General features: G+C 36.4%; 2 protein-coding genes across 7 annotated transcripts in view; one reads left to right on the top strand and one right to left on the bottom strand.

The window, feature by feature from the left end:
- CENPP (centromere protein P) overlaps positions 1 to 23,044 on the top strand; it is a 236,977-nt gene that overhangs the window by 125,559 nt on the left and 88,374 nt on the right. The gene's annotated exons all lie outside the window — the stretch shown is intronic.
- ASPN (asporin) lies at positions 98 to 22,374 on the bottom strand. Of its 3 annotated transcripts, XM_082469827.1 has the most exons (9): positions 21,786 to 22,374; positions 18,235 to 18,284; positions 14,649 to 14,921; positions 11,384 to 11,496; positions 8,978 to 9,191; positions 7,823 to 7,933; positions 4,176 to 4,269; positions 3,647 to 3,785; positions 98 to 1,366 (listed from the first exon to the last, which is right to left on the bottom strand). In XM_082469827.1, the coding sequence occupies exons 1-9, from the start codon at positions 21,830 to 21,832 to the stop codon at positions 1,169 to 1,171; spliced, it is 1,239 nt and encodes a 412-aa protein (XP_082325953.1). In that variant the 5' UTR covers positions 21,833 to 22,374; the 3' UTR covers positions 98 to 1,168. The 3 variants fall into 3 exon arrangements, with proteins under 3 accessions (XP_082325953.1, XP_082325954.1, XP_082325955.1); XM_082469828.1 differs by lacking the exon at positions 7,823 to 7,933 and having other exon boundaries at positions 21,786 to 22,060; XM_082469829.1 differs by lacking the exon at positions 18,235 to 18,284 and having other exon boundaries at positions 21,786 to 22,049.

Genomic DNA, 23,044 nt, shown 5'->3' with positions numbered 1-23,044 from the left:
CACTTTACTAAAAATGTTTTAGTAAAAATATAAGAGTTTTATGAAAAATAGTTTATGTTCCTGAATGGGAGAAGAAAAATTAAACCAAAGCAAAATATTTTATTTCAAACCAATATTTTAATGTTTTCCTTATTTTCTAGTTTTACTTATGTTGAACACCAACAAAAATATATGTAAGTCCTCTTAATTTTTATACAGAGCTGTGCATTCTGTTTAATGCTCTGCCTATTCAGTTATACCAGGTGTGTTTTTCAGAGTTATCCAGTTTGTGCATATTTAAGGAGACAGTTTGGTGTAGAGTTGATAGTATCCAGTCTCTTCCAAGGAAGGTCTTACAAAGGGACATCTCAAAAATATTCCTCAGCATTGAGGTGACTGTGTTATATAACCTAACAATTGATACACTGTTAAAAGCTTATAATAACTGTGATAATAAAAAGTGTGAGATTTTATATAAACACTCACTATGCATTTCTGTAGAGGTTTTATAATCAGGTAATAATAGTTAAAAAGAAAAGCATGTGCTACAGCTTGAAAAAAGCTGTTATGAATAGCATCTGTTGAGTTGGTAATAAACACTTACTGAAGGCTTTATTATAAGGAGTTTTAAACATAAAGACAGTAAGCCTCTAAGGCATGAGAATTTGAATAAGATTATATCAAACCATACTTAAACATTATTAGAAATATTACAGTAATACCCAAGTTTTTAAAGACAGAATAAGAATAATATAACATACTCTTTATATAACCGTACTTGTCAATTTTCTTTTTCTAATAGCAGATGAAAGAGCACAAAGTTTGTTAAGTCAAGCATTCCATTTACAGTACAGTTCTTTTTTAAATGCACTTGATAACAAAGTGTTAAATACCGAATGTCTTATTTTTTGTTACTGAGAAAGAACATTCAAGCATGAGATTTATGCAAAATCATTTATATGTAAAAGGAAACTGCAACAGATACTTATTTCCTTTATTCCTGATGTATCAATAGTTTTTGCAAAATTCTGTTGAAATTTTTTGTCGTACAGTAAGTCAGTGGACTTACCACATGGGAATAGATTTTTTGCTTATGTGCATAATACCACCATTTTAAATAGAGTTCAAGTATTCCAAATGTAACAATTTTTGAATTTTACATTAAATGGATATCACTAATTACTAATTATTACTTTCTGAAGTTCCCAAGCTGAACACTCATTCTGCTCAAAACACAACGAAATGTTGCAGGTTGTACTTCCCAATACTTCACTGGGTTGTTGAATAAACTTATTGCACTGTATAAAGACTTCTTCATCTTTGGCACTGTTGGGCAGAAGTCATTCACTCCCACTTTCGTAATTGAATTAGAATGAAGGAAGATTATCTGTTGTAGTGGGAAAAGAGTGGATTAAAAATACATGATAAATGTAAAAAGAAGATATTCTGTTTATAGTCAGCATTTGTTCATGGGTTTGTCTCTTTATTTTACACTGATTTGAATATATTTTGCTTAAAGTATATGTGCCTGTTTATGCCTGTTAAATACTTATTACAAGGACTCAGGCTCCTGTGTTATATACAAAAGTGCTCTATGTGTGAAGTGTGGCGTAGGATTCATGCCAGTGCCCAGGGCACACTGCCTGGTCAGCACATGCCACTCTCCTCTGTCTCTGTCTCTCTGTCTCTATACACACACACACACACACACACACACACACTCAAGCACACACGTATAGGTGTGTGCATGTCTGTGTGTGTATGGTTACTTCAGTGCCATATTTACAATAATGTATTTTAAAAGTATTAGAAATCAGCAGAAGAATGAAATTTAATGCTCTAAGAATTAGACTTGCAATATGAATGTGAAGAATTTTTAGCCAGCATTTTCTGTGATCAAAGGGAGAAGTGTAGAGCTGCTTTTTTGTAAATTTTATAGAAAAATATGTCTATCGACATCTTAAATATGTATCTATAATACAACATCAATAGTTGAATTTTTATTTGCACCAATGGATAAAATACAATTTTATAGGCTGTGTATGTGTCTTATTAAATTATTACTCAGAAAGAATGGACAATATAGGACCTTCCCTTCATTCCCTTTAATAGCCCTTTAAATTTCTTCTTTGGATTTTGTTGGCAACTGAGATTTCTGGGAAGTAAAAAAACAATCTGCTTAATTAACAGTGTTTTGGCATACTAGAAAGAAGGAGCCTTTTGCTGGCAAGGCTAAGATACCAGTTCTAGCCGTTGTTACCTCTAGATTTTGCCTTGGTGAGATTGATCTGAGCCAGTCATGAGAACTGTAGGCACTGCTAAAACCTCTAGTTTTCTGTTGGAGTCCCTGCCGTCCTCTATTAATCTTGGAGATTTTGTGACAGATGCATCATATGGTTTCCTGGCAGCCCAGCAGCAGTGCAAGATGTAGTTTACCACAGCATTGACCTCATTGAGAATGGGGAATAGTGCTGAACATGAGTGTGTTTGCTTTGTGGACATCCGTTGAATTGTATCCTTATGACTATGTGTTATAATTCTGTTCATTTTTTAAAATGCTAGCAATAGTATGGATAGATTTAAGACACCCAGAAGCTGGGATCAGCGTTGTGGAGTAAAGTACTCAAAGACTGGACAGCTTGAGGGAGGAAAGACTCTGGTCGTGCTCACTGGTTAAATAAACATTTAAACGCAGCATTTGAAAAAATCAAAGCAAAAGTCATAATCTTGAAATGAGCATCTGCCTATATAGTACATCCATTTTGATGGCTTCTATTTCACAGGCTTCTATTTGTGTAGTGAACAAAACTTGTTTAAAGAAAAATTATAAAGAAATCTAGACGCAAGTGGCTCAAGGCCCAGTTTTGTTCTCAATGTGTTTTTCCTTGGAAGATGAGGAATTGTATATCAAGGAAAGCACATGAGAAATATGGACTAAGGTGACATGAGATTAAGTAGGGATTCTTAATTTGAGGTCCACAGATGGGAATCAGGAGGACCTGTGAAACTCCTAAAATTATGTGAAAACATTGTCTCATTTTTGTTCTTGGGTGTATCTAAAGCTTTATCAGATTCTCCAACAATTCTGTGGCCCCTCCCAGCTAGTCAAGAGTTGCCAGATTAGAAGGAAAAGTTTTCTAGTAATGAAGAACAAGAAATGTGCACCCTTAATGCTCCAAATACTGACTTTTGATTATATATTCTGGCCTGAGTTTTTAAAAAGCATGCACACTTCTAATGTGGCACCACATTGATAGTGAAAATACCTGGGACTTCATCCACATGCTCTGCCTTTGTGAAATGTTTCCAGAATGAAAGGTTATATAATTCTACTTGATTTCCTCCTGACCGGTCCTGCCTTTACATAGCCACTGCCACCCCAGAAACCTGAAATTAGCTGTGTCCGTACCTTCACCACAATGGCCTTAGCAGTTTCAGTAGAAGAAACAGAGGGATGGAAATGGGTACCTGAGCGTTTTAGCTGATATCTCAATAGAAACTGGTATTCTAACACTCTCCTTGGCATAAAACACCTCGGGCAACCTGGAGGGTCTTTAGTGTGTGAATTACCATTGCTACTTGATTGGTCTTTGCTCCAGATACTAATATGTTTCATAAAAACAAAGAAAAGTACTAATATCTGCAAAACACAAGTAGAAAGTTTTACCTGGAGGTACTTCAACTCTTGTAATCCTGAAGGGATTTTTTTCAGTTTATTGTTTTCCAAGTGTATTTCTCTCACACGTGGTATGTTAGCAAGACTTCCATTTTCGATATCTGTGATTCTGTTGTTTCCTAGACCCAGCCTAAAAATAACATAAAATGCATCAACTCTTGAGCAGATGGTATGATACACTTAGCTGCAAACACCACAACTGAGTTAGAAATATTTGTATATATGTTCAGAGAAAGGTATTTCATGGTTTCCTTTAATAACCTATTTCAGGATGTAACAGCCCTCTCCTCCACTGTCAGAAAATTTTCTATCTAACCTATATGCAACAAAAGGGACATTTGGAAAGTGTCCCTTTTCTCATTCCACTTGCTGTCCCTCTTCCATTACTGAGACAGAATGATAGCAGTTCCTTCTAGTTTTCCCTTAATTTTATGTCCCTGTACACATTCTCCAAGAAGTTTCATTAATATCTTCATCATATGGACTACCACTTCCAAGTTAGGATTTGGGGGATGTTTACCTTTGCAGATCTTTGTATCGTTTAAAATCCTCTAGTTCCACAGTTGAAATTTTATTATAATCTAAATGTAGCTCCAGTAAAGTTGAAGGTAGTTCTAGTGATAAGAAAAGACATATGTATGTTAGATCAGGTTAAGACCAAGCCCTATTGATTATTTGTTTACTTGTTAAGTTTCACATTATAGGCTTAGGCAGTTTTGGGGGAATCTGCTTTTTTTTTAACTTTTTATTATGGAAAATTTCAAACATATACAAAAATAGAAACTAGTATTATGGGACACCATGCTGTTGCCCATCTTCAACAATTATCTCCATTTTTCCAATCTTGTTTCATCTACGCCAATAGTTATTTATTATTGATTTGTTTATTGACTTGTTTTTATTCATTTATTTTTTTGCTGGAGTACTTAAAATCAAATTTCACACACATAATGTCATTTCACCTGTAAAGACTTCACTAGGCATCTCTAACCCATAAGGTCATCTTTTTTTCCCCTTACATAACCATCATGTTAGTATCACATCTAACAAAATTAGCAACAATTCTTTACTATCATCTAGTATTCCTCTCCCTAATGATCTCAGGTGTATTGTTTTACAGTTGACTTGCTCAGGTCAGGATCCAAATGAAGTTTACAGGGTATATTTGGGTCTTATAACTCTTTAAATCTCTTCTTCTATTACTCTTTCCTTTTTCTCCTTCTTCTATTGATTTGTTTCAGATATTAATTTGCTTGAGATACTCCTTTGTAGATTGGGCTGTTGGCTTCCACATAATATAGTTTATCATGGTTTCTAGCCCCCTTATTTCTTATGACCTGTAGTTAGATATAGAGACCAGATTAGATTCAGCAAATCACTCTTTCATCTGACGGTCTTTGCACTCATTCATTGATTACTGCTACCTAGATTTATTATTTCATTAAGAATGGGAAAATGGTGATTTTCTGATTTTGTCATTCGTTATTCATTTATTAGGTGAGATTGTTCTCTAAAGAATTTTCTTTCATTAATTATTTACTTACTTTATAATACAGTTTTTATAGAAAAAGCAGCATAAATGCTTGATTTTTTTTCAAGTAACGAATTGGTGCAATGCCCAGAGGTGACCAATGAATTTTTTTTATATCATTATGAACATATGGATTTTTTCCCTGTTTGATATGTTTGATCCACTGCAGTATTTATTCTTTTCAATTAATAGTAGTTTCTGCATAAATTAAGAGAAGCATCTTTAGTGCCACCTGGCACATGGCAGGTACCTTGTGAATGTTTGCACCTTCTCTTCTCACACTTTCATGTCTGACCCCAGCCCTCCCCAGATTAACTGAAGCTGGAATGAAAGAGACTAACCAGAAAATTCAGTCAGATCTCATTTTCTTAATCCTACACATAAGATATTATTTTTCAGTCAAAAGTTCTTGTTAGCTAGCTAGGAAATGCATTCGTTTTTCAACTCTTGCTGAAACATTTCCTTATTTTATTAGTAGTAATGACTGTTGAAGGTAAGTTTGTCTTCAAAGACCTTAAACACTAGTTGAGCAAGTCTATCATGTATACAAAAATCACTAGAAAAATATTATAGAGTGTGCCAGTCTATTCTAGAATATGCTGTAGCAAGTCAAAGACAAGAGAAATCTCTGTGCATGTTGAGTCAGGAAAACTTCTTGGAAGAGGGTTTGTAGAATTTAAGGGGACTGTCCTCTCATGGATTTGGGTAGCTCAGTGACTGCCAACATATATAGTATACTTTCATACAGATATTTCTATACCTACCCTATCTTCAAACAGGTCTCTCCTCCCCTCAACACAATACTATTATGTAACAGAATTTTCCAAATGAATAGGAAGGAAAACAGTTCCACTCTTCTTATGTTAACTTGTCAGGTCTGGTAAGAACCCTCTGGACCTCGGCCTAATTCATCCTGTCACAATGGGTAGTGATGATTGAATTATAACATTTGGGCAGTCAGCCTTAACATTTGAGCAAATAAGTCATAAAAACAAAAAACTGGCTTTTGAATGTCATAAGGATCTTAAAGCAGTAGTTATGTAAATTTGGAGATTTGAAATTTAAATTTCTAAAGACATAAAATGTTCCTTTATAACTTCGGAAGAATCTTAAGAATTTCATGAGGAGTTAAAACTTCATTTTTAAGATACACTTTGAAACCTGAAGAGAATTACTCTCAGGATGTTTTGTAGTATAAGAAATCTGCTGATGTAAATATAAAGAGCAATGATAACTGCGGGACCTCAGAGCCACAGCTCTGGGGTGGCGCCCTACTCTTCTGCTCCAGTATATCCTCTTATCCTCTCTGCCTCTACTCTGTCCTGTCCTCTTCCTCTTCCCCCTCACTCTATGTCAGCTTCCAGCTTATGAAAGGGATTTTATTTAACTTGTTAGGTACAGTATGTATTTTTGTTGTTGTTGTTCTAAAGATTAGAAGGTAAATATAATATTTTAGGTTTCTTGTAGAAAAACAGCCATCTCCTTGAACCTAAATTAAGGTTGTTTTTAATTGTGTAGTTCTGAATTAAACTGATTTTTTCTATACTAAAAGAAATTGTCTTTCCACTTTTACTTTAGATAATTTTCCTCCTAAATGAAAGATTAATAATAGCAGCTTTGCTTAATTAATGATAGCAGCTTTGCTGGGTCTTTTAAATTATCAGCATATATTTGTTTTGTTAATCTTCTGGATCATCTGAGTAGTAGAAAAGGGGTTATAGTAAACTAGAAGAAAACAGGTTATTGCTGCTTTTACTATGGAAACTGAAAGACAGGGCTGTTTGAAAGGAAAATGTGTTATTAATCATAGGGGTTATTTCTGATCCAGGTGTTAGCATAGAAGAGAGAGAGAACTTGTCAGGGAGGAGGAAGGTGTGACCTTGAGCATGGGTTTGGAGAAAGGCAAATCCAATCTAGTTAATCATCAGGCTGGAAGCTTAGAAATAATGCATTAGAAAACTGGTCCAGTAGCAAACTTAAGAAGCATTTTACTTTGAGGCACCAGCTTCAGCTCATATGATAAAGAGCACAGTGCTCATTCTGGTATTGGTTATGTCACGAGAGAGCGTTTACTATGTGCCCAACATTGTCTTCAGACCTTTCTGTGCATCAGCCCATTAATCTGCACAGCACCCCTGTGGAAAAAAAATGAGGTATAGAGTGCCTTGCCCAGAGTATACACCTATCCCTGCCAGAGCCAGCGTCTGCCCCAGTCCCTCCTCACAAGCCCCACCCTGAACCACTGCTGCAAGGCTGGGAGAAAGGTCTCTGGCCCTGTGCTTCTTCCTCTTTCTTCTCTACAGAATTCTCACCTCTAACAGACACTTCACAGAATGACAAGTGTAGATGAGTAAATGTTAGGAAAGAGACAGAAAATAAAAAGTTCTTTGCTTCTTAATGTTTGTTCGTACTGGGAAAAAAAGATTCTGGTTTCATACTGTCAAAAAAAGAAAAAAGAACTACATATGGCTCTTGATGTGTACATGAGAAAACACTAAATTTCATACTACACTGACCAGATATACTGGTAAAAAGGATTCTAACTGCACTGTGGTTTTGACAGTGTGTACACTTTACAACCTTACGTTTAATGGTCATTTTAAAATGACTGTTTAAAATACTGTATAAATACAAACCTTTAGGAATTGAGGTCAGTTTTGCTTCTGCAATTCTGATATGAAACACTGTTACCCCTTCAAATGCCCCTGGTTCAATCCCATTGTTATCAAGAGGGTTTGCACTCATTTCTGTGGGGGGAAATTATATAATTTAGCATACATATGTTGTATGTGAAGGAAACTCACAATGCAGAGAAGCACATCCCAAGAAAATTCTAAGAAATGTGAGCATTATCACTCACTATATCTGTTTCTGTGTCTATCTACTCTCCTTTCTGTCAGTCTCAGAAAAAGACTGCTTTGTATTACATAGGCTGGAATGTATAACAGCTTTACTATTTTGCTTTGAATTACTAAGTCAATAACTTACTTATCACTCTTTTCCAACCATGATCATAATCAAGGTTTCGTTATAGTAATGTAACATAGGAAAAAAGACCATCCTTCATATAATTCAAAACCTTTGTGTTTTCCAGTGTACATTTATTTATTTGTCACCTAAACTTTTAAAATTGTAAGTCAATTAGAAATTACTTGACTAACAGAAATATAACTGAGGAATGCCAGAAAGTGAAGCTATTTGGTTAAGTGCCAGGCACTTGGTTGAATTAAATGAGTAAATAAATGAATGAGAATATTGGTTAGGAATTTTGAATGGATATAGTAGGGGAAGATGACATGGTTATACCATGGGTGTTAGAAGTAAAATAGTGTGTAGAATTGGAAGTATACAATTAAAAACGCCTTAGCTGAATAATCTTCAAAGCAGATAATGAAAAGTTAGACGTACATTCCAAATAATATCTGAATTAATGTTGTAGGTTGTATTTGAGTAGTTTTTACAATACATTAAAAATGATACCTTTAAATTAAATAAGAATAACAGATTGTAACCAGTTAAGAGCAGTCAGAAAACAGAAACCACACTAAGGGATTCTTGAGAGTGCAGAGTGCATGTGTATTTATATTGCAAAAGGTGTATTTCTTTAAGTGCTATAAATTTTGTTTGATACTTTCATTGATTTATGAATCGCTTATCTAGGTACAGCTTATTAGATTCAAAAAATTAGTTTTGGAAATTATCAGTCCTAAAGTTGTTAATGATGATAAAGATCTCTACATCTGCATATTGCTTATAATTTTAAAATGTTCCATTTATTTGCAAAAACTTACCTAGCACATGTAAAGAATTCATTCCTTTGAATGTCTCCTTTTGTATTTTCTTAACTTTATTGTCATGAATTCTGAGTTCTGCTAACGATTTGGGAAGATTAAGTGGTATTTCACTTAGTTGATTGTGGGACAGATATAGCCTTCGCAACTTCTTTGCGGTTAGAAAGGCTTTGGGGTGAATCTTTGTTAGCTTGTTGTTGTTCAGAATCAAAGCCTAGATAAAGCATAGAAAGTTACACCATATCAGGAAGTGGATTTGATTTACCAGTATTCTACAGTGATTAGTCACTCATGGAAATCAATGCAAATTATGTCAGTCATATACTTTATTAACCATGTAAATAATTCTCCAGCCCAACCTAAGCTTAAAAAAAAAAAAAAAATTTACTACTGAGTTGGAACAGTGCAAAGCTTTAACGATTGGTTTCACACCTTTGGTTTGTCTTTGAGTTGGTGACACGTGTTTAAGGCTCCCCCCTCCCATTTCTCTTCATGGAAGTGATGGATAGTATTATCTTTATCTTATCTTTTTTTTTAATTAATTAATTTATTTATTTGGCTGCGTTGGGTCTTTGTTGCTGCGCGCGGGCTCTCTCTAGTTGCAGTGAGTGGGGGCTACTCTTAGTTGTGGTGCGCGGGCCTCCCATTGCGGTGGCCTCTCTTGTTGTGGAGCACGGGCTCTAGAGCACAGGCTTCAGTAGTTGTGGCTCGCGGCCTCCGGAGCGCAGGCTCAGTAGTAGCGGCACACAGGCTTAGTTGCTCCGCGGCATGTGGGATCTTCCCGGACCAGGGCTCGAACCCATGTCCCCTGTATTGGCAGGCGGATTCTTAACCACTTGCCACCAGGGAAGCCCTCTTTATCTTATCTTAAAAGCTATTCACTCTACAAAATTAACTTCAGTACACAACAAATACATTTTTGCATGATTTTATCTACTCTTAAAACCTCACCTCTGTCTTGTTTACTAATGTTTACCATTTTCCCCAGAATAGAGGCCTGTAAGAATAAACTCTTACAAAGTGCCCTCAGCATTCTGGCATATTTTAGACACTGGGAAAATGGTAGTAGTTTCTGGAGAATGACTCAACCTCTTCTCAGTTCTGTGACTATTTCTCAGTGCAACGTGGCAGCACTCTCCAGAGAAGACACAACCCCAGAGTGAAAGAGCTTAATGCAGCCTGAATCTTTGTTCCCCACAGCCAAGCCCTTTGCGACATGTTGAGTGTTCTGACTGCAGCCATCTTGATCTGCTGGGGTGCGGAACTTCAGAACCAAAACTGGGAAAATCCTTGGTAACCAGGGCTTGCCACTCACCTAGTAACTATTTTCAAAACGTGCCAGATTTTGCAGAAACAATTTTCAATGTTTCACAAGGGCAATGGCACTCCTAGGACTTTTTATTCCTCTCTGCTAATCTGGATCCTCTCATTCTTTCAGGGAGCAGCTCTAGATTCTTTCCTTTTATGATTTTTGTCCCTGGTTCCATTGTACAACAATCTTCCCATTGTTTCCAGAATGACTTCATATACATACACCTTTCTGGTGTTATTCACATTGTTGCTGTTTCACAGAAGAAATACAAATACTTCGGCAGTTAAACTCCCTTTACTTATTATGTTTACTGGTTTCACCATAGGCCCTTAGTGTCTCCTTTTTCTTACCTTCCTTTCAGACACATCACTACTTTTAACAATTTCAACTGAGATAGGTTAAGCCTAGAAGAATTTAAAATACATCTTGTTACCACTGGTAAAATATACTCCTTTCTGTGTGTGCCGCACACCCCATGTCTGTGACAGTGTGGAATCAGGCCCTCCCTCAAACCCAATTTCAAATAGAATTAGAAATTTTACCTGCTAAAATCTAGAGGCTCAAAATGCTAAATAGAAAAATAAGAATCTTTTAAATCTTAGAAAATTGAAATATTAATGAGTATAGTAAGGAAAAGTTCTTTTTCATCTTTAGAGATCTAGGAAAAAAAGCCATACAGGTATATTTAGTCAATTACGTTATATTGCACGTGCTGCTGTTAGAGCTTTGTGGGTTTGGGTACTGCTTTTCTTACATTGTACATTAATGAGTTCCTGAAAATAATCAGTTTTATTATTTTAGTGTATAATGACTATGATTACCTAAATAGAACCTAAATAGATCATAAGGACCACTTATATGAATTCTTAGCCCACTGCCTTTCCACCTGGCTGTTATTCAGTAAACATCAGTTGAATTAAATTATTAATTGAATTAAATCTATAATTTTTCATTAACTAGACCACTGCTGAATAAGAGGGATTTTGTCACTCATCATACACAGAAAAGTAAGACTTGTTTACGCAAACACAAATACAAGCAATCATTTTAGCAGTGACAGAGATTTTCACTTAAATATTTGCATATATTCTTACATAAAGTGAGATGAGTCCTTTAAAATCATTTTCTTTGATTTCCATAATTTTATTGTTTTGAAGGTCAACCATTCGGGTATCAAATGGAATGTTGCTTGGGACAGAGGACAAACCTGAGAAATAAACAAACACATTGCATATATGTTATATGCTAAAGATGAAATTGCTGATATGATAGAAATGTGCTTTTTTAAAAAATTCATGGTTACCATTAAGTAATAGATGACTTAACATGTAACAGATGACAAAAACATTGTTCTTTGGAAAGGCCTAAAGATCTTATCAAGTAACTTTATTTTTACAAGATGTCTAGCTGGTTCTAGCTATCACCATTCAGTCTGCTGCAAGGTGACATTAAATGGAGCTAAGTTGGGGGATTCTAATATGACTACAAGGAGGAGACCTATGGCTGAGGCACAGCTTCTGCTGATGCACTTTTGACTAAAGAATATTAATATTCTTTGCAGATTTTCAGGCAGTTGTAGTGCTAAATTGGAGCCTGTGGGTTTTGATCATTTTAAGAAGCATCAACATGTAGAAAGTTGTGCTTAGAAAATAGATAAATTATTTTCGTGTACACTATCAAAAACTTTACTACCCATTTCCTTTAATAATGAGCTCCTCTAATTAGTCCTAAATTATTTGATTTATGGAAACTTATTCATCCATAACATATCATTAACATCTAGGTGTGTAGTATACCTTTACTGAATTTATCACCCACAGCCTTAGCTCTTTTCGAGCTGTGTACTCTAGTAATAGCTTTCTTTTCTCTCATCTCAGCAGCTGCATCTTCCTTTTTGTGCAGGTACTCAGTAAATGTTAATTACATTATTTAAAGACTAAAATGTGTTTTTCCTCTCTTAAAGAAGCAGAAAATTTCCAGAAGCTGTATGTGGCGCATTTCTTCCTTACTTTCCTTGCTTTCCCTAAATGGCTGAACATGTGCACCTCTGATTGTTGTCAGACATTCCATATGGTATTTATGCTTGACGAGCATGGGGCCTTCTTGGTTTTCCCCAACATTTTATTTTTGAAATGTTCAAGCATACAGAAAAGTTTAAAGAATTTTACAGTGAAAACTCATATTCCTTTTTCTCCCATCAACATTTTACTATACTGTACTTACTGTCCATCTGTCAATTTATCTTTCTTATGTATTTTAAAGTGAGTTTCAGATATTACTACACTTTTAGTGGAGCCATCCTTACTCCTGAAGAGTAGTATTATATTTAATAACCCCAAATTGAAGAATTCAATATTGAAATACTGTGAATATCAACATTCCACTTGACAGCCCTCAATACTTTGCCCTTTATACTTTAAAATTGACAATTCTTTTAAGAAGTTTGACATAGATGGAAAGGGGGGAAAGGGGGTAACTTGATGGGTTACCAAGGTAACAGCAGTTTTGTTAGGAGATTACTTTGGTTTTAGAAAATGAAGTGGAAGGTCTTATAGGAAGGTAGAGGTTCTGCAGACAGGATCTAGTAACATAAACTTTGACAAACCTTCCCCTACACTACCCCTGATGAATTTAGAAGCTCTGAAAAAAATTTCCTTTCCTGCGGGAAAAAGATTGTTAAGTGTCCTTTTCATCTTCAGTTGTCACGGGGGACCACTATATGCTGCTAACAGTGCTGTGTCATTTTAAAGGTATGTGTCATACTATTACAGATATTCTTGGGTGAATTTTATTTAGATTTTTTTCAAAGCTAAATATTCAAGAGACCATGTAAGTAAAACACTATTTGCAACCAACTGTCTGTCATGAGGCAGTTTGGTTTTTCTCAGTTCTTTGATGACAGTCACATACTGGAGCAGAGCTATGCAGTGTTTCCTTCAAGGTCTTTAAGTTGAAGTAGATGACTTTGTGCTGGAGTGAACACAAGGATGGTGTGTGCTAAAGGTGAACATCTCCTTAGTCAAAGTCTTACCCAGAACCAACCCAGTTTACATCCAGCAGTATCAAAGTAGATACATAACATTTTTATCCTGATCTTTGTTTAGCAAAGTGTTTTCTCAGGCTTCAACTCTACAAATTGATAGTGAAGTTTTTCCTGCCTGGGATGCAGCTTAAAAACGACAGTACCAAAAGAAAAAAAAAAAAAGACCTTCCGATACTCCCTAATCTAACCTTTTCTCACACCAGGGTCTGTTTCAGCTTCTACATTTCTCCTTCCTGCCACTCTTCCCACAGTCATTCTTGCCTGTGCTTCCAGACCAGCAAACGTTGTTTGCATCTTGTCATTTCTTTCTCACAAGAATGCCAAAGGTAAAGCTTAAAACCCATTTTTTCCTGGCCTGTATATTCCATTAAGACTTTACCAGCGATTCTAGCTCATAATAATATCCTCTTTTTTGGATGTTTTTTGTTCACCTTTCTCATTATGTCCCATAATAACACACTTTTTTAAAGTCTCTGGAGTTCACTGTTACAAGCTTTGACTATTGCCACGAATGCTGTGGCAGTAGGAAATGAATCTAAAGCTTTCAGAGGCACTGTCTGCTCATATGCGCTCTGGAAGTGGCCTTAATGGGCCTCCAGGTCCAGAATGGGAGGTGTGTGCCATACTTTTGGTTTCCCACAGTGGGTCAGGTCTGAGCCATCTCCTCTTTTGCAAATAGCTGAGTACAACAATTCTTGATGTGCATTCCTGTTACACCTCTCCCTGAGTATGCCCTTCTATTTGAGAGCACCTTCATTAGAAGTATTAAAAGAATAAAATACTCAGCAGAGAATTACACATTTTTAAGAGACTTTAGAAAGTGGTTTTTAGTTCAACCATTTATTTTCTAGATAGTTTTAAACCCAAACCATTCAAAACAAATAGAGTATTATCTTTAAAATGTCTAGATTAGAGATTTCACAAACTCTATAACCTATTTATTGTTCTGGATGGGCAACTTATTTTGTTATGGTAGAATTTTGCTAGGAAGCACAGTTTCAACCAGCTGACACTCTATAAGATGAAACCACAGTGACATCCATTCTCTCTAAAGGAAATTAAAATGAAATACTGATTCAAATTTGGGAAGAGAAGGAAATGTTCTGTATATGAAATTTCCATTGTTTTCCTCTGATTTTCTGGATTTTAAAAATAAGTTTGGATGTACTTTGGGGTTTGTTATACTTTTCAAAAATTTAAATGAAAAATTCCTTTACAATCAGCTGATTTTTGAAATTTCAGTGAGGTCTTTCCCTATTCTTTAAATTTTGTCAAAACGACATTATTCTACAAAACAAGTTGACGTGTGTCCTTACCTAGATCAGAACAGTGTACAACTCTCGAGTAGCATTGGCATCCAAACGGACATGTTGGAAACAGATCGAATGGGAAGAAGGGGTTAATTGGCTCTCTTGTTGGAAAAAGAGAGTTGTCAGCATCACCATCACCTTCGTCTTCCATGTCCTTCAGCATCATATTCTTCAGTGTCAGGTACGAAGGGTGAAGTAAGGGTTTGGCAGAGCACAAAGTCAAGAACACTAGCAGCACATACTCCTTCATGTTGTCCTGTGTAGGGGACCAATCTAGAACTAAGTAGACATTGAGGATTAAGTTAAAGTTTAAATAAATACAGTTCCTGCTGCTGTACATTTCTCAGAGCTGGCAAGAGTACAATGAAATGGCATTCTAATTTATTACTAGTGTGTGAGTAAGTTTATTAAAAGTTTTTGGAAAGCAGTTCAGCAATATGCATTGGAAGCTTTATAAATATCTTTATTTTTCATCTAGCGGTTCTACTTTTGGCATCTAGTCTCAGGAAACAATTCTAATGTGCATAAAGGTGTTCATCAGAGAATCATATATAATAGCAAAAAAATTAAAGATAATACTAATAGTTAAAGAGAAATAGTAAAATAAAATAGGGTTTATTTATTCCATGAAATACCTTGGAACCCACAAAATGTTTGCAAAGATATTTAAAAATATGAAAAACTGTTTTTTGAAATAAAAGAAAATATAAAAAAGCTATACATAGTATACTTACAAACACACACACACACAAAACCTGGTACAAATATACCTAATTGATGATAATATTTGGATGGTAGAGTCATGAATTACTTGTATCTTTTTTTTTCTTTAATTTCTATACTGAGCAATAAGAACTACATTTATACTTAGTAAACTAATAAATGTTTTTAAAAACAAAAACAGATTATCATACCTGACTATTTATTCCTAAAATCCTTCCATTGCCTTAATATCTATGTCACTTTTAAAGTAAAATCCTTCATGTCCACTTAGTACGTCTGGAAGTTTTCTTTAACTTCTCTCGCACCATCCTCCCCAGCCTCAATCTCAGAGTTGGTTACTTTTTCCACAGTGTTATTGGATTTCTTCCTTCCAATCTGTTCCATTATCTAATACTTGATCCAAAGCATCTGAGGTCCAGGTTATTCTTTCTTACTCATCTTTCCACTGAGTTCCTTTTGTTTAGTTTTTTTGCAGGGGGAGGGCAGGGGGTGCTTTCAGTTGTATTTTTTAAAGCCCACACAAAACTGGAATGTACGAGTGAGAACCTTCTGAGAATAGATTTGTTGTCATCTGATGGTGGATATTCCCACAGGTATGTTTACATATCATGGTTTCTTAACCATCAACTGTGAAACATACATTCTTCGTAATTTTCAAAAATTAAAAGCATTATGATATCATCTAAAACAGACTTATGCCTGTCTTCTCTTTGGGGCATGCAGTTAGCTTCACATAATGCCCATTGGTGAGGCTGTATCCTGGCAGGAGGGAGTCCACACCCAGCCAGGTCATCCAGCAGTGTAGCTGTCCTGCTATGCCTAAGCACCAGATAGCACCTTAGCCACAGAGGGCTTCTAGAGTCAGTCAGAATTGGTCCAGCCTCAGTAAGACCTGGCTCTCCAAATCCTTGAATTATGCCAGCTTCTTACAATTTTCTAGAACCCAGAAATCAGCTTTACTATCTCTCCACAGCCTTGCTTTTTTTTTGGACTTAAGAATCAGAAATGAATTAACTAACTTAATTAAAATATTCATTTATATATCTTTTAATCATCAGAGAAAGGTTTTTTAAAAAACCCTACTGTCATCAGTGATTAACCTGATAACTAACATTATTTAACTCTTAGAAATCTATATGGCAACAAGTACATTTTGCCCACTGGGTGGCTGGACATGACCAGCCTTATCAGGTTTCCCTATGAGAACTCACACTCAATTGTGCTAGGAAAGGGAAGATTACAGGACACAGAACAGCAAAAGCTTTTTATATTTTTATAATCTTATTCTGAATCCCACTTCAGAACCAGTTCTGTCCTTCCATCTCTACACTGCCTTGTGGAATTGTCAATTCAGTTTATTCTAGATACGTCTCTCACATTAACCAGGAGGCCTGAGAGGTGCAAAGAGCTTCAGTGGCTTCCCCAAGGCCACATAACCAAATTGAACTGGAAATTGAGTTAGAGCTCATGTGTCCCAACCCATTCTTTGCATCTTCTGCTGCAACCCACAAAGGAGCACTCTCTTTTATCTTCTTTTATCTAGTGGCCTCTGTCATCTCCTCCTTTCCAGCCAGTCCACACATTGCTGTCCTGTATACATCTGTACATAAAGGAGTGCACTCACAGCTTTCGGAGGGTGGAAGTGGGAGTGGTTGTGTGGTCAGATTTGTATGGTACAGAGAGAGATTGTGCTGGCTACTCAAGGGCCAGCAGCTTGTGTCAGCCGGCCCTGGGGACAGGCAGGTTACTATTCCAGTCACTCTGGAATCCTGGCACAGGCATCTGGTTTTGGTCAACTAGGCTTCATTTCCAGCATCACTTTGGCACATCATTTCTGCTTCTTAGCTGCCTGCCTAACTATGCTCCATTATGTTTCTTGACCATAGGCTTCTTTGTGGTTCCTGGCTCCTTAATGCTTGGTGCCCTGCCTTGCCTTGACTTCCACAATTCTCATTCTTGAGCTAATTTAGCTCTTGGTCCTTAGCAAAACCAAAGCTTGTCTCTGGTACCAATTTATTCTTTAAGATTGTTCTGCATCGCAGCTCTGTCTTCTAGGTCCATAGCTGCCCCTGACCTCATTTGACCTTGGTAGAGAAGTTAGTGAATTAAATGTCATTTGAGGTCATGTCTCTGGCTTTCTTTGAGGTTGCTGGAGTTTTTCAATGGGCATTTATCAAGTACCCACTGTGTACCAGGCACAGGGTTAGGATACATAATCCATGAAGTAGAACATGTTTGGATGTTCAATGGACATGCTTCTCCCTATCCACTTCTCCCACGCTTCCTTGCTCAAAAAACAACCACAGCTCCTAATCCACTACTCTCAGGTAAGTGTGGGATTGTTGTAAAAGTTAATACTTGAATGTTAGGTACGCTAATAGGAAAACTAAAAAATAAATGCTCAAGTTAGTAAATAGAACTAAACTGTGGGTGGTCAGTGCTGGCTGTGTACACTGTGGCTCTAACATTTTGGAAGAATCTCCAGATGTGTGGTCCCCAGACTCTGAAAATAAAATTCTTCACCATAAGTTTGTGTACTCCTCATAAATCTCAGTTTACTATTTGAGACCAATAGAAATAAAGACATCTATAAAATATACATACACTAAAAAAAGGTTGAAATAGAATACCGAAATCTAATAAGAGGGGTAGTGGGCTTATGAGTGAAGGATTATTTTGTCTATGGTGCATATTTTTAAAATTATTATTTTGCTTTTTAAATATTTTAAATAGCAATCTGCAAGAAAATTGTCTTTGCTCTGGTCCTCCATATACTTTTGCCTTTTCTTAACACTTCTAGAAACATTAGACAGTACAATTAAAGGTTTCCCATACACTGCCCCCTCAAAATTCAACCAACAGTGCCTACCTTCAAAATAGTCTGGAGCCACAATTTCTTGAGGGCTAGCACCATTTACTCTGGTCCATGGGAGATAAAAGAGTTTTAATAAAAAGTTATTTTTGAGTTGGTTCGTTGTTTGAGTTTCATTATTTTTGTAGAAACTTAGAGATAAATAGGCTGTAGCTTCCCTGTCTAGACCAGAAAAATCTATGTAATGCATAATATACGAGAAATATAGACCTAAGAAAACTGTAAAACTTTAAAAAATACATATAGCAAGAGGAATATGTTAAAGATCTAAAGTGGGAAGCCAGGATGCAATGTCTTGGCTTTCCCTGTAGCCTGGCAGCAGGGCCAGGGATTTGCCTTCACTCCTGCAAACCCCATTTCCTGCTGCAGTCATGTTGCCCTATGATGTAGGAGAGCCCTGGAGCGGGGTGCAGGCTGGGATGAGGGGGAGCAGAGCATTTGTGACAGACTTAGAGGGACACTGGTATGAGGAGCAGAGCTGGGAGGAGACACGGAAGACCAGTGCTCAGGTGAAAGAGAGGAAGAAAGACAAGCATGAGGGAGGGGGCTTATTTCTCTTACATGTCCCCTCCCAAAGGGCTGCTGGTCAGCCTACCTGTGGGGTCAGGAGGAGCTTCAGCCAGTGTCCCTCCCTTCCTGTCTCTTCTTTCTTACACTGATAAGCTACTTGAGTTCATCCCTGCCTTAGATAAGATGGCGACTCTGGCCTGCTATGTTAGGCAGTGGCTTGTCTGTGGTAGTTGGGAAGCTTTCCAGTTGCTGGCTGGTGGGGGCAGCCACCAGTCATGCCCTCCTGGACCCTTCCCTGGTGAGTGAGAGAGGAGAAATGTGGAAGCAGGAAATGTCATTTAGTTGAAACTCCCTCCCAGTGTTGAAGTTTCCTCCAGAACATTGTGGACCAGGTGGTGTGTCTGCTCTCTGATTGCATGACTCCAGTGAGAAGACTCTGGGAGCACACCTCAAGAGGCATCCAGTTCCACTGCTGTCCATCTGTGGTTGACAGGAAATTCTTTATATTGAGACCAAAAATGCCTTCTGTCATATTCTTCTCTCTGTGCTACTTCTGTCTTCTGTTAGTTATATGAAATTAACCTGATCTTTTTGCATTCTCTTATCCTGTTTACTTGAAAAGAGAAGTCATGAGAACCTTGATTCCATGAGGAATTAACCATTTATTCCCTTCATTTGAGATGGCAAAGCCTTGATAAAAAAAACAAGTGATTATAGACCCCAAACCTTGCCCTATTCTAGTTAAGCAGTTTTTTATCAGTAGAAAAATATTGGAATGTCCAAGAGGGAACACTAAATAGCAGTGTTTTTCCCCATTATTCAGAGAGTGTAGGGAATATTGTTTCTCATTTAAATGATGACTCTTAGTTGTTTGTCTTATTTTTAAATTTTGAGTTTATTAATATGGCTCAAGCTCTTATTCATTTAGTTTTGGCAGTATTTAGATTATGTTATTTTTAAAACCTTTAAAAATGTTTATGTCTTGTTCTCAAGAAAGCTCAGTATTTCCCTGATTTATATGTTTTGCCAGAGTTTCTTACTCATGGAAAACTTTGAATTTTGGTTTCAAGTTTCTCTTACTCTGAATAATATTTGAAATATTATTTCAGTGCTACTGCTGTTATTACTAAGCCATGGCACATTAGAGCCAGGAGAGGCCTTTGAGACTTTGCTACCATGCCCTCTTTTATAGCAGAAGAAGCCGAAGCTGGCCTCCTCACTGCTGCATTGTCCACCCTTCTGCTTGGCCTCCTCTAAATGGGTCTTATTCCCACAGTGACTTCCAGACAGTAACCAGACTCTCCTCGGAGAGGATGGGGTGAGAGACTTGGCCACGTTCTCAGGACTGGAAGTGTAGCTTGAGAAGTGTCTTTCTGAACTTAAATAAGCTCCTATTTTCTGCTTAAATGTTCCACAAACTTGAATGGAAAATTTGTCTAAGTGCAATGGTATTTCCTCTCAGACACTATTATTAGGAAAATAAGTCACTGTGCTTTTAAATCCTATGCTTAAAGTTCTGCTTGGCTGAAATTCCTCTCGATTCACAAGTACCAATAATAGTTTTCAGTATATAAATGTGATATAACATGCTCTGTATTCGCAGAAGGAATCCAGACTAAATTCAGGTGTAGTCAAGGCGCAGCCTTGTAAATGGACAAGTAAGTTAAACTTTGGAAACTTATTCACAGTACCTTTTTGTCATGGAAACTGATATTTTTAAAGCCTATGATTTCCTTAAAGAAATACTTAACTTTCCCTTGAAAGTATAAATAGCAGCTGATTGAAGAACTTGCTGGCTGCTTTTCCTTTTATATGTTTTGTCCTTCATCAGTTTTTCAATGCATCTAGCAACCTAGCTACTGTCTTTAAAACAAAAAACTCCTACCTCTTCATTTTTCTGTTGTTTCCTATGCTTCCTTAAAACTTGTGCTTGTAAAGTTAATCTCTTTCATCTCAAACCTCAGATCAGATATCTGAATATTCTTTTTTAATTAAGTAGTTGTAACAGAAGACTGCATATCCTCAATTCTTTCCACCACTACCCTATATGGCTAAATAGTAAAAACATCAATATGCTTTTACACGTGTGTGGGCTTATGATTTTTTTTTTAAACAACTCGATTCTTGGTGGGATTTTTAACTTATTTTTAGAGAGATATAGACCCCCTCAGATTCTTTGTGACTTAATCCTATATACCATGTGGCTACTGTTTATGGCTGCCACACCTCCAAATAGGTTAACAAGAAAGAATGCTGTGTTGTATTAGATTACGAGGGAGTAGAATATCAAATACATTGTTTAATTTTTTAAAATCTCATATTAAATGAAAAATTTACTTTGGGAGGGGACAAAGGAAGTCTTTGTTTTACATTCTGACTGTATTTTGTGAAAAGAAGTTTCTAATCTTTCACATTGAATACAGGGCTAATTAAACTATTGCTGATAAATATTCTTTCTTAGAGTTATATGGATCTCCATTTTAACTGTCCAGTGTCATTTCATTACATAAGAATAAGGAAGACATTTATCTTCCAAAATATGAATATTCAAATATGTAAGTAAAAACATTTGAATAACTCGTATATTTTTTAAATACCTTAGAAAATATCATAGTTTCACATTTTGAAAATTTTTTTTACTGTTTTCACTTAATGTATTTGTAATATCCCCAAACTTTCTTATCATTCATTATTAAGGTAATGTTATTTTCTTAAAAGAACATATTCACAAGATATTTGTTTAAATGATTTTAAAAATCAATCATGTTAACTTTTATGGTAAAGTATAATGACAGGTTATCATTTAGCTATTTAAAAAAGTCGCAATTATGTTGAAAGTAAATCCATTATATGTAAAACATAAAAGCTAGAGTAATTTTAGTTATGTATTTAAGTGCTATTTTTTAAGAAATTATACAGATAAACTTTAAAATATATTATATAATTTACAAGCATTTATGTTAATAACATTAATGTCCCCTTAGTATTGACTAAAACAATTGTACACTAGTACATGAAAAAAAGACATGAAAACATACCTTGTAAGAAGAGAGTAAGTTCTCTTGAAAGTAGAATTTTCCACCATGTACTACTTATCTATAACGTAAATGTTCTCAGCTACTATTTAAGAAGAAAATATGAGAAGGTATTACATTTAAAAGAAAAACACCCTTCTGCAGAGCCTGGTGTGGCTGCACCCTGGGTGACACTGGAATAAGCTGCTTCCACAGATTAGCCCATGTTAGTACTGAGAAGCGAGATTAAAACTTGTTACTGCTCATATGTTTTCCATCACTGTTTGTATCGTAGCCAAGACTTCTAGCTAAACTCTAGACGTCTACTGGAAGATTCTGAAGAAAAAAAAAGAGAGAGTTTAATAATTCATGGCAACTGGCCATTGAAAGTGCAGTCGAAGTCATTCAACAAATACCTGATTTGAAAAAAAGACTTTATGAAATTCTTAAATGAATGAATACTTATAAGTTACAAATTTAAAAATCACTCACTCTATATAGACTAACAAAATATTTACCAGTTTTAGGAAGGAGTACTAAAAGAGTACATTATTGAAATGTAAACCCAATCTCCAGATGTATGTAAGAAAGGAGCCATGCTGTTAATTTTCTTCTGATGACTGAAGCTGTTACATCAAGCATACATCTCAAGAATTTCTTTAAAAGCTTTTAGCCCTGCCACAGGCATGTCAGGGGAACTGCAGACCAGGCCCTATATAATGCTTCTGGCCCCAGCCTATATGCTGTGATACAGACATTGATGCAAGGATACAGGTGAAGCCTGCTTGGACTTTCACTTTTCAAGAGAATATCACCTATGACCACATAGCATTTAGGGAGGACATGGGAGCAGGAAGACAACATTCACAATTAGGCCTGAGAGAATGCCCAATTCCCACATCAATTAAGACATCATCCTTCAAGAGGACATTTTTCTAAGTCTGGGTACCTAAGTACTAGGTAACGCCAAACTAACATCTTCATGACGTGCAGATTTGGGGGGCAGCCTGTTTGCAAAGCGTGTTTCCAGTAGTTTAGCAGAGTCTGGTCTCTCCTGCCACAAAGAATCTGACTGTCATTTGTTCCTGATTCCCAGAGAAATGGCACATGTGGAAGCAGGCCATAGAAAAAGTACTGTACCTCCAAGTGTGCAGGACACCCAGCCCCCACTTAAATAAAATATACTTCTGTGGCCCTCACATCAGACAGTCCCGTATGCTGGCCTCTGCAGATCTTTAGGCCTGCTCTGGGTGCAGCACCTGAGGTTTGGCAGGCCTCCTGTT

The sequence above is a fragment of the Balaenoptera physalus genome (assembly GCF_965194825.1).
Source record: "Balaenoptera physalus genome assembly, chromosome: 7".
Taxonomy (NCBI): Eukaryota; Metazoa; Chordata; class Mammalia; order Artiodactyla; family Balaenopteridae; genus Balaenoptera; species Balaenoptera physalus.
Note: the sequence above shows the minus strand (reverse complement) of the source record. Positions and strands in the feature narration are given on the sequence as shown.

Bases quoted from the DNA above. Each gene is read 5' to 3' on its own strand.
- ASPN (XM_082469827.1), bottom strand. From the start codon at position 21,832: ATGGTGGAAAATTCTACTTTCAAGAGAACTTACTCTCTTCTTACAAG. The intron at 18,285-21,785 runs GTATGTTTTCAT...CCCATGGACCAG, and splicing joins ACTTACTCTCTTCTTACAAG to AGTAAATGGTGCTAGCCCTC. The intron at 4,270-7,822 runs GTTTGTATTTAT...TCTTATCACTAG, and splicing joins ACTGACCTCAATTCCTAAAG to AACTACCTTCAACTTTACTG.